Consider the following 11,838-nt stretch of genomic DNA (forward strand, 5'->3'; position numbering starts at 1 on the left):
ATTTTCAACTCTTTTGAAAGCTCTAATATTCCTTTATATATATATATACATGATACTGTAGGAACCACAAACAAAAAAAACAAAGAGCAGCCGATAATAATATGGGTATATGTGGACTCGTTAGTTGTATATCATCGACATCTTTTGAGATTCAACCTGTTGATTTTGGTAATGAAAATGTTGTTCATTATGATGATAACAACATTAACGAGAACCAATGTGTAATTGGTTCTGTTTTTTCTCAACAAGGAAATAAAGGAATCAATCAAGATTCTGCTATTCTCTATCAGGTTTGTCATTTTGCAACATGTTTACTTAGTTTTTCATTGACATAATGCATAACCATGACCCTTAACTAGGTTTCAGTCGATAACTATGCCCTTCAACTTTGAGTCTGTACAAATAAAAACTTAAATAAAATTGAACAAGTAGAAACACGTGTCCTACATGACATAATACATTGCATATCAGTAGTTAAAGTTCATAGTTGTCAGCTGATGTCAAGGTAAGAGTCGTATTTGTATATTGTACCTTTTTCATCACATGGGGTGTATTAAAGATGGAAACTTTCCTTTTTATGGCAGGGATATGGTGTAGAAAATGGAGTTTTTGGTGGAGTTTTCGATGGGCATGGGAAAAATGGACAAGTAGTTAGTAAATTTGTTATGAATAAGTTGCCATCTTTGCTGCTGAAGTGTATACTTTCTTTGCCAAAGATTACTTCTCCGAAACAAAATGTTAAACATGTTGATGAGGAATTAGTGAAGAACAAGAATTTTGATAAGTGGAAAGACGCGTGTTTGAATTCATTTAAGGTGATGGATAAAGATATTAAAAGTCTTGAGAAATTGGATTGTTCATGTAGTGGAACAACTGCTGTCGTTGCTATAAGACAGGTAACGAAAAAAAAGTTCTTCTTTGATCATTAAAAAATCAAAAATTTCATTTTGTAGTTTGGAGAATGGAGAATCTAATTAGAATTTCATTGGTTATAGGATGATGATTTGATTATCGCGAATCTTGGTGATTCTCGTGCTGTACTAGGAAGAAAGACAGAGGAGGGAGTAATTGAGGCTGTTCAGTTAACTACTGATTTGAAGCCTAGCCTGCCTTGTAAGACTTCTTTTCGTAATATTGACATGACACACTTGTACTTGAGTTCCAAATTGTGCCTAATCGTAAAGTGTTTGATGCATACAGCTGAAGCAGAAAGAATAAGGAACTGTGATGGTAGAGTTCTTGCATTGAAGGAAGAACTACATATACAGAGAGTGTGGTTACCACATGAAGATGTTCCTGGATTGGCCATGTCGCGAGCTTTTGGAGATTTCATGCTGAAAAACTATGGCATAATCTCCAAGCCTGATGTCTCTTATCACCACATTTCACCAAATGACCAATTTCTTGTCCTAGCAACTGATGGGGTAAGCCTATTTACAACTTTGTACTAGTATATTTTGTTCTGTTTCTACAAGACTTGACATGTTTATTTTCATTTTAAATAAAACTAGGTATGGGATGTGCTGAGCAACGATCAAGTCGTTTCCATAGTGTGTGCAGCAAATAATGCAGCAGCAGCGGCAGAGGCAGTAGTACAAGCTTCTTTAGATGCATGGGAACAGAAGTTTCCAAACAGCAAGAGAGACGACAGCACTGTCATCTGCTTGTTCTTGCAATAACAACATGTTTCTTTGAAAAATAATCCTTGAGCTATGTCTATAAGCAAATACTGTTTTTTCTTGCAATCTCCGCAACTATGTCAGATGTTAGATGCACTTTGGATGCCATTATAATTAGTACTAGTATATATGGTCAATCAAACTTATACAACAAACTATGAAGATTGTTATCCATCTTGTTTTAGTGTTCTATCAAGAACTGTGGATAGCTAGTTGTCTTGAATGTATGCAACTTTTAATTATTGCTAAAAGTTTTCACTGTGTGAAAATTTATCAGAAATTATGAAGTCAAAGAAAAATAAGTCATAGCCTATCTCGTTCATTGAGCAAACACGAATTTATTTATCAATATTAGTTGTTCTTATATTCTTGGGCTTACTGTTTTAGCTACCATTTAAATAAATCTATAATCTCTTTGTGACTTCGAAAGACGAATCATTGTGATAGAACGAAGAATATAAGGAGTAAGATCTTTACTTCAGTAAAACAAAGATTTGATTTAGGACTGAGATATCCATATACCTATAATGTTTTACTTGGTTACAGATCGGAAAAATAGCTATATACATTCATGTTGGCTTATCACATTCTCGCTCAGTAGTTGTGATGTCAATACGGATAGATGATTAGATGCTCGATTTGAAGATCATGCTCATATTATTAAGGCTTAACCCATTGGTGCCGCCTAAAGTTGACATCAAATTTCACTTACACACCTTAACTAAGCTTTGTTCATTTTAGACACCTTATGTCATATCTCGTTGTGTCATTTTGACGATGTGAGTGGGGAAGGGTTGGGGTTAGGGTGGGCAAAGATGTAGAAGAGTGGATCTAACGCTTTATGGATCTACGTCTTCAATTTAAAACATTGATTTGATACATATATTAACTATCTTAAATTATCATTGATAGTGCATTCATCGTCTTTAAGTTGTGAATTCACCTCTGTGTTCAATCATATAAACTTGTGTGTACATTTGGTGCGAACATCTGCCATGTGTGATTTAATAAAAAGAAATCAAAAAAGAATAATTAAGAAGCTTTTATTAAAACGATACAAAATTTACCAAGTTTTTCTCTCAATAATATTATGAAGACGTGGTACAATCTCCGTACATCTCTCAAAGATGCATTTTGCTTAATTTTTCTTGATATAATATCTGGCTCATGGACAAGATGTATTAATTATTCAACCGACCATACAATTGTCAAACTAGGGATTTTTAAATATGAAAAAAAAAAGTTATTTTAATTATTATTATCGAAATGATGAGTCATATCTCTCATTATGCATCTCCACTCAATTATAAATGATAATTAAGTCTGATGCTTAACTATTCAAATTTTAGTTAAATATTAAGATATAATTAGTCAGCTATTTCTTATCAACTTTGTACGGCCAGCTGATCATAGCATACTTATATATCCTTTGCTAAAAAATATATTTTTTAATGTAGTATATAAGAAATGAACAAATGCTTGTTGAAACAACATTTTAAGTTTATACTTTATAGGCCATAAATAAGTATTATCAATTTGATTTCCTACTGCAAAATGATCAGATGAAGAAAAGACCAAGTTTAATTAGCAACAAGCTTAATTAGGTCAATAATCACAACACTTTATTAATTGGATAAATTACATATATACACATCTTTTCTTTTCATAATCTCCATTATTTCCTATCAGTTTTAAATTTTCCAAAATCCCTTATTTTACTTCCAAACTCCAAATATTTGATACATAAATCCTAACTTCCAAAATTAATATTTATTCCTTCCTTATTTCAATCCACAAATTACTCTCTATACACGTCAAAAATGTAATCAAAATTTTAGAAATTAATTTTTTATTTCATAAGAATAGAATTTCAGATTATAATAATAAAAAGTAAAAATAACATCAAAGTTGATAAAAAATCAATCGTTATTTATATATAAAAAAATAGATTAAGAAAATGAAAAATAAGTTAAAAGCAAAAAACTTATAAAAAGAAGCAAAAAAATTAAAATTGATTGAATCATAAAAAAATTACATGTTGAATCAAGATTTAGAAAAACTCTTTTACTTTTTGATGATGAATTCTTTTTTTAAAAAATAACAAATGATTGAGATTTGAGAATAACGTGGAGAAAGAAATAAAAAAAATAATAACAACAAAAATAAAAATCAACTAATAGAAAGAAAATCAATTGATTGATATACCTTATCAATCACAAATTACTATATTGTGGAAGAATATTTGTTATTTAATTATATTAGGATTTCTTTTCATATTTGATTATTTTATTATTAAATAATATTTTTCTTATTTCATTCATATTGTTAGAAATCTTTTGTTATAAATCAAAAACTAGAAAGTCGTATTTGATTTGCAATGTTTATACATGTTCAAAATTTAAATTTACATTGAAATACAAGTTCAAAAAAAGAGAAAGAAATAGTTGGATGAATCATTACACGATTATCATTGCCAAAGACACAATGTATTTATTTTGATTCTTAAATTAGTCTTGTTATTGTTATTATTGATTTTATACATCACTGCTACATCGTTGTTTGTTCTACGCATCTGATACTTAATTTTCAATGTATCTCGTTTATTATGATAAAAATACTATGCATCAAATTAAATATCTTGATACATAAATACGTAAACATTGATAATTTTATTGTATCAAATACATAATCAAATACTAAATGATACCTTTATAGATACACTTTATTTCAGCTTACACACTATTCTTTCACAACCTTATTGTATCAGATACATTATTATCAACAAAAAAAATTATAGAAAAAAGAATCTGATCAACTTGAAATCTTCCACAATTGCATATTTATCTTTCAAGGCAAACAATATATCATTCTTCCAGAATTATAGACTGAATAAAGATAATCTGATGATTCAAAAACATGTTATCATTAAAGAAATTAGTGATACATTCCGTAAAATAGTTATTTCTATGCATCAATCACAAAGAATCAAACAACTAAATTTATATACTTATATTAGGTACAAAATAACTTTTATCTGATACATACCGCATTCTTGAACATTTTGATGTTTTTACAACACAATATATGCATAATGTATCATCTATAAAGTATAGTATTTCATAAACAACAAGACATACAAATAGTAATGTATCATGTTAGATATTTGGTAATGAAACATAATTTATTAATATTACATGTATCACACAGTAATTTGTTGATCTTTAATTTCAAGATTACTTATTTAATGTATCTAATTAATAAGAGTATAGTACTTATCAATTTATACAACAAACACAAATACTAATGTATCACGATTGAATGGTCATCTCAAAAATATAAATAAAAATCGAATTAACAACACAATATATGTAGTTTCATAACTCTGATTGTCAGATCTATTTTACTATGCAATTAAAACTCTGATCTATTTTATACTATTTTATACATTGCAAATCGAGACTCATATTTTTCCAGATTTTTTAATGTCAGATTCTTTTTCCAGATTTTTCGTTGTCTTAGCAAAATCAAAATATTCATGATGTGCCTTCTCATTATTTTGTGATTTTGAATCAAAATTGGAAAGATCTACGAAAAATTGGAAGAAGAAATTTAAAATCCCACTTATGTATCATTCATAACTCACCTGATTTTTCAGATTCTTGAACGTATTCATGATCATGTATCGGCTATTTTTCAACTTTTAGAATCTATTATGATTGGAGAAAGAATTGAAAGATGAAAATTTGAATTGTTTGAAACCATTTGAATTTAGAATAGAATTGAGAAAAAAAATTTGAATGTTGAATTGAAGGCAGACAAATTTGGAAGAGAATTGGAGAAGAAAATTTGAATTTTGATTTGATTAAATCCGATAAGATTTTGAAGAGATTGAAATCAATTAAATTAGCGTGATTTGAGGAACTAACAATCAATTTTATGTTCTCTTTTCTATAAAAGTGTAACTGAATTTGTTTTAATGTATCAGATTTAATGTATCCGACTTATTTGCTATGTATCCGAATAACATTATTTTTAAGGATTCTCGTAAATTTAAAAAGAGTAGGGATAGAATGTAATTTAAATCTTACACTATGGGATTTAGGTAAGTTATACTTAATATTATTGAATGATTAGTTTAGAACATGTACCAAAGAAAATGGGCCAAAGGCCCCAAAACAAAAATGGGTCCAAAAACCAATCCAGACGGACAGAAATCAAAGTTAGACCCAACTCTCTCTCTCTTCCCCTCTTTATTTTACCGCATATGATATTTTTCCATTAGCTTTAGGGTTAAAAACATCAAATCCTCGCTAAGGCTCTATTTAGTTTTTATTTGAATCAATTCGATCAAGTCTAAACAAATTAAAGATAAATAAAATTTGAAAAATTAAAGGAAAAATGCACAAGTACCCTCTCAACCTATGCTCGAAATCTCAAATAGGGTTGATGATGAAGTATAGACATGAAAAAATAAACTCAAGGATCTCAATAACAATATAGAAATTCAATACTCTAAACTCAAGGATTAGACTCTCAAGAACTCAGAATTCAATGATATTTCTCATCTAAATAATACTCAATTCATAGGGCTTATGTTGAAATATAGACATGAACGAATCTACTCAAGAATCTTAATGGAAAACATATAGCAATTCAATAATTCGAGATAAAATTTCAAAAAGAAACAGGAACTAAAGAACTCAAAGTCAACTCATCTCAAGAATACTCAATCTAGGAATAAAATTCTAGATTACTCTTTTACTTATTTGAAAGTAGATGTAGGGAGTGAGGAAGAACTAGTCCAGTACTATGGTAGCCTTACATGTCGGAAAGAACAAGGTTCTTGAAGAATCTTGAAAAAAGAACTTGAGTAGAACTCTTGAGACCCTAACTTGAAGGAGAACAATCAAGAAAACCTTTCTTGAGATTCGTGAATTAGTTTCTTGAAATATCTATAGCCAAGAATTATGATTTTTATTAGGGATTCGTAATTGTATGGAGGAATTTGAGTTGGAAAGAATGAAATTCTTTAATAAAAACTTATTGTCAAGCCCCGAGCCTACACCCAAAATGTGATCGACACTCGAGAACCATTTTTGTCCTGACCTAGCTCAATACTCAGCGAAAGACTTATTAAAAAATAACAAGACTTTAAAAGCAAACCTTACTCAACTGTCTAAAAAGGTAAACTCATAATATTTTAGAAAAAAACATCTACCGGCCAAAATAGGCAACTCAAGTCTAGAACATTAAACACTGGAAATGAAAAAGACACATGAACTACAACTGTCTATCTATCTATGAAGCCTATAATTTTATGAGGGATGTCGGGACAAGACCCTCAATCATCTTATCAAAACTAAAATAGATGAAAATAAATAAGGGATCCTCCGAAAGAAAGGAGGCTCACAAAAAAACTTTAAACTGCAATTGGTATCAAGAAATCGCCTCTTGATAACCCTAAACCACGCGGGCAAAGATGTATAAGTACATGGAATGTACGAGCATATGAAGAGAATAGTGAACACAACATAATAGCTTGAACTTGAAAATAAGGAAACATGCTTACTTGCGTCAACTGTAATGACCCGTAAAATGAATTAGTGAAACTAAAGCCTAATGACCTTGTGTTGAGTTTGTACAGAGGGTTCTTGTTGTGTAATGTTGTCCGAAGAGTCAATATCATGATACGTCTTAGACTTCGTATTAAAGGGTCTTTTAATGGTAGTTAAGGGTGCAGGGGCTTGTGCCAAGCCAAGGAGGGCAAGGCCTAAGCTAAACGCTAAAGCTACCAACCTTGGCTAAGCACTGTCCCAAGATTTCATAGACCACTTCACGGTCATTGGTCTTGGCCACAGTCCTGAAAGTGTCCGTGAAAGTTACTTGTCCATGTGAGAGCCAAGGTTCTGCCTCAACTCAACGAACCACTCCACGGTCAGTGGTCATGACCATGGTCCGTATAGTTGGCCATGGAGATGACTTAGCCACATGGACCTCCAAGACAAGGGAGCACACTGCCTAGGGACCACGGCACCCCGTTGCCCAAATTTAGGGGTTTTAAGTAATTTACCTTTTATTATCTACTAAGTAGAGTTGATTTTAAATGGTTTATATCATTTACAAAAATAGTTTTAAGTCTTTAAACTCTTCTTTAACTCTTTATTTCAAAGCACCCAAATCAAAACCTCAAAGTTCTTTCTCTCTCTCTATTTTTACCCAAATCAAAACCTCAGTTCTTTCTCTGTCTATATTTATCTAACTCTAGGAGAAAGAAGAAGTGGGTTCTAGGATTTGTATTCTAGGCTTTTATTCATCAAATTTCTTGGGTAATCTTAGTAAAGGTATGATGATCCTTAATCTAGGGACATCTTTCATCCCTAGAGTCAATTCAGATGAAGTTTTATGAAAAATCTAGGGTTACCTCAATCTCATGGTTCTTCCACCAAATGATTTTTAAAGGTTTATAATGGCATATTATGGTTATATTATTGTTAAATTGATGATTTAATATGAAAATACTCTATGAACCCATAAATTCTCCAAATTTCTAATTTGTGCCTTCATGAAGTGGGTTAGTTGATAATGAATGCATGTGAATAGAACTTGTCTAAATTGCTTTAGATTATTTAAGTATGTCATTACTACCCATGCCCTACTTATGGTGAATTGTTGGTGTATTGGTATTTGAGATTTATGGCCTTTAAGGGCAAGCTATGAACAATTACTTGTTGAATTAGAATTGTGAATTTGATGTTGATCCAATTGAATGGTGGAGGTGTTTACTTAATGCATCTCTTGTAGTATATGTGTGTGAGATATCTATGAATGTGTTACGATTATGTTTAGAATGTAATGGCGTTATGATGTAAGTCTTCTTCTTAATTAACACATATGAATTAAGAAGGAATGAATGAATGTGGGAGCGGAGATGGATGCTCATCCGTAAGTTGAGATGGAGTGTCTAGTAACAATCTCTATATCCCTTCCTAATTAATGAATTTGAGATTTGAGATGGATGCTCATCTGTGAGATGAGGCGGAGTGTCTAGTAGCAATCTCAATATCTCTTTGAGCTATCTAATTTATGTGTGTTGGAAGGGATGGATACTCATCCATGAGATGAGGTGGGGTATCTAGTAAAAATCTCTTGTCTTTTAATGATGAACTACAAAATTAAATACTCTATGAGATTGTAGGCTAAGCACCGAATGGATATTAAATGAGATGGATACTCATCCATGAGTTGAGGCGGGGTATCTAGTAGCATCCTCTTTATCCCATAACTATGTGCCCACATAGGTCTAGGTAATAGACCCACTTAAGCTAAGAACCGGTTTACCTTAGGCAAGTAGACTACCTTCTTACGGTGTGGGGATTTATGACTCAAGATTTCATGATCTAACTCTCATGGCCTATGTCGATTAAACCTTTATTCCCATCATGTGATATGTGTACTATATTTACTTGAGAGGTTAAACAGTGTGAGAGTAGTATGGGATATTATTCATATATTTCACAAGTAGGCTTTGATAGGTTATAGTGAGTTCTCTAAGTCTCAATGACTAATGTATGGAAGTCCTCTAAATGATGTAATTAAAGAATGTTGACTCTTAAATGCTTCATGTGATGCATGCTATTTTTGGGTTATATTATGAGTTATTTTCCTTATCTTGCCTTATGAATTGGTATGTCTCTTATGTAAGATTATGTTGTAAAGGTGAAAGGGAATGAATAATAAGTTCACTTTTGGTTACCTTAAGGTGGTACCTAGTATGAATGGTGGTATGGGACGCCATTCATACATTGCAAGGTATAGCTTGAGGGTTACTTGAGGTGAAGGCTTAATGTGAATGTAAAGGTTCATGTGTTGATTACGTCCTTATGTGAAGATATGATTTGTATGTGAGTTATGTTTGGATATTATGACGTTTATGCATATGTTCATGAAGTTTTTATCAAAATGGTACATGCATGACTTTCAAACAAAATTTCCTTTTTAACGCATGTTTTTGCTTGGTCATACTTAGTACATTTCTGTCTACTAACTCATATTTCTTCATGTTTTACTTCAAGTGTAGGTTCTGGCAAGTGATCCGTTCTATCTACTTTCAAGTGCTTGGATCCTTTTCATCCAAGACTTGGTATGTCCTCATGGATTCGAGGACAAGACCTTAAGTTTCTTTTATTCATGTAATAGATATTTAGTAGTCGCTTTGAATGTAAAGGGTTGTGTCCATAGTATGTTTTGAGATTGTGTCTGAGATGGTCATGTGAGATTTAGACTTTCGCTGTATTTCAAGTATTTCTTTCAAATAAAGCTTTGATATTTTGGATTTAAATGAGTTTTAACTACGCATTATTTCTATATAGAATGTTATGAGGCTTTTCGGGGTCTTGTACGCCGTATCACGATAAGGGGGTGCTCTCGAATTGTGACATTTACTCAACTTAGCCTCAATTTATGTATACTCAACTCAAAGCAGTATAAAAACAACAATAAAAATGTAGTTTATATAGAGCATTTTAAAACAATAGATAACAACTCAATGTATTCAAAAGTACAATAATAACTCAGTTCGCATGTAAAAATATAAAATAACTCTATTGGGGAGATTTTCTAAGTGACAACCATCACTATGAGCTATGTAATGATACAGCTTGCCCGCGCTGCTAGAATTGGCATATACCTTGTCGGGGTGCAGAATTCCTCAACTAAGTAGATCCACTAAGAGTTATGCTTAAAAAGAAATTAATCATCTAAAAAGTATGACCCTTTTCTACCTTTGTTGGTTACATGGTTTATGAGGACTTTGAGTTATCTAAACTCGTCTTCATATCGGTGCTCAATACTACTCCAAAAATATAACTTAGCTCATATGTTTTAAACATTTCCTCATCCTTAACTTTGAGATTATTACTCAAAATATTTCTCTTAAAACAGATAGTACCCAAACTCCCCATGAACTCCTTTGGAAATTGGTGTTTCCCCTCATTTTAAATATAAAAACGTTTACTTTTGGAAATACTTAGTTCCCGTATATTTAATTTTAAAAATGAAACTCAACTCTCTTCGTCCTCTAACTTAAGTACTCAATTCTTAAAATAAGTTTTAAAAGATTGTAAAAGACTTCTCAAAATGACTCGAAATAACTCTCAAGACTTTACTCTTAACTCTACTTTGAATTTGAATTTTGAATTCAAGGGTTATGATTCATATCATGAATGATCTCTCGATGTTTAAGTGAGCATATCAAGTAGAAAACATAGGTACGATTCGAGGAAACTCACACGAAAAGAAGGTGGGAAGGGTAGGGGATCTGGCGACCCTGGCGCACTGAGTGGCGCAGGGTGCCAGACCTTAACCTACCAAACACTAGTTGGGACGCACCGAGTAGAACGGCACCCCAGGCCTCTGCCCAGAAAACCAATAAATTTCTTGTTCAAACTCATTCCCTAACTCATCTAGAATCGAACGATTCCCCTCAAAATCTTATGGGTCCATAGACCCACGTAATTACAACGAAATCCACTCTAAATTACTCAAGAACCATACTGAAACACAAGATCCTCATTGCAAGAGCTCAACGAAACCTCACTCCCCACTCTCCACCACATCCCACCTTCATATTATTTTCTAGAGAATTAAAGAATGTGTTTTGATAGAACTTTGAACTCTTCAACTAATTTAGAATGTTGAAGTATGACATTGCCAGTTTGTTATATCTTGACGGGAGAAGTCAAGAGTTATTCTATTATATCGTGATTTCATACCGTAGTGAACTTGGATCTCCTTTAAGAGAGCGAGAATATATTTATTCATTTCTTTCATTTTATTTTCAACCGTAATTTAAGGTATATTCACCAACACATTATTTTATACCTTTTTATTTTTCGTTCTCTTCATGATAAATATTACATGACATTATAATGAATGTGAAAATGACAATACATTCATAAATAAATATCTCCATGACAATGTTATACTCTACTACATGGTAAGGGGACAAGATGTACTTTTCAACATGAACCATAATATTATTCTCATTGTTGCAATTCATGAAAGTGAAATGTAATTATGCAACCATAACACAAATAGGCTAAACATTACATTAACTTTGAGCCAAGAATATCCTCTTCTAATCAAGAGGAACATGCTTGTG

At 31.8% G+C, this 11,838-nt stretch overlaps 1 protein-coding gene across 1 annotated transcript; it reads left to right on the top strand.

Moving 5' to 3' along the window:
• LOC101262839 (probable protein phosphatase 2C 72) lies at positions 1-2,010 on the top strand. The gene is made up of 5 exons (XM_004245322.5): positions 1-290; positions 585-896; positions 996-1,113; positions 1,201-1,424; positions 1,512-2,010. Exons 1-5 carry the CDS (start codon positions 102-104, stop codon positions 1,677-1,679), a joined length of 1,011 nt encoding a protein of 336 aa, XP_004245370.1. The 5' UTR covers positions 1-101; the 3' UTR covers positions 1,680-2,010.
• The last annotated feature ends 9,828 nt before the right edge of the window (positions 2,011-11,838 follow it).

This window comes from Solanum lycopersicum, chromosome 8 (assembly GCF_036512215.1).
Source record: "Solanum lycopersicum chromosome 8, SLM_r2.1".
Taxonomy (NCBI): Eukaryota; Viridiplantae; Streptophyta; class Magnoliopsida; order Solanales; family Solanaceae; genus Solanum; species Solanum lycopersicum.

Coding starts and splice junctions, on each gene's coding strand:
- LOC101262839 (XM_004245322.5), top strand. CDS start 102: ATGGGTATATGTGGACTCGTTAGTTGTATATCATCGACATCTTTTGAG. Junction 291..584: donor ATTCTGCTATTCTCTATCAG/GTTTGTCATTTT, acceptor TTTTTATGGCAG/GGATATGGTGTAGAAAATGG. Junction 1,114..1,200: donor TTTGAAGCCTAGCCTGCCTT/GTAAGACTTCTT, acceptor TGATGCATACAG/CTGAAGCAGAAAGAATAAGG.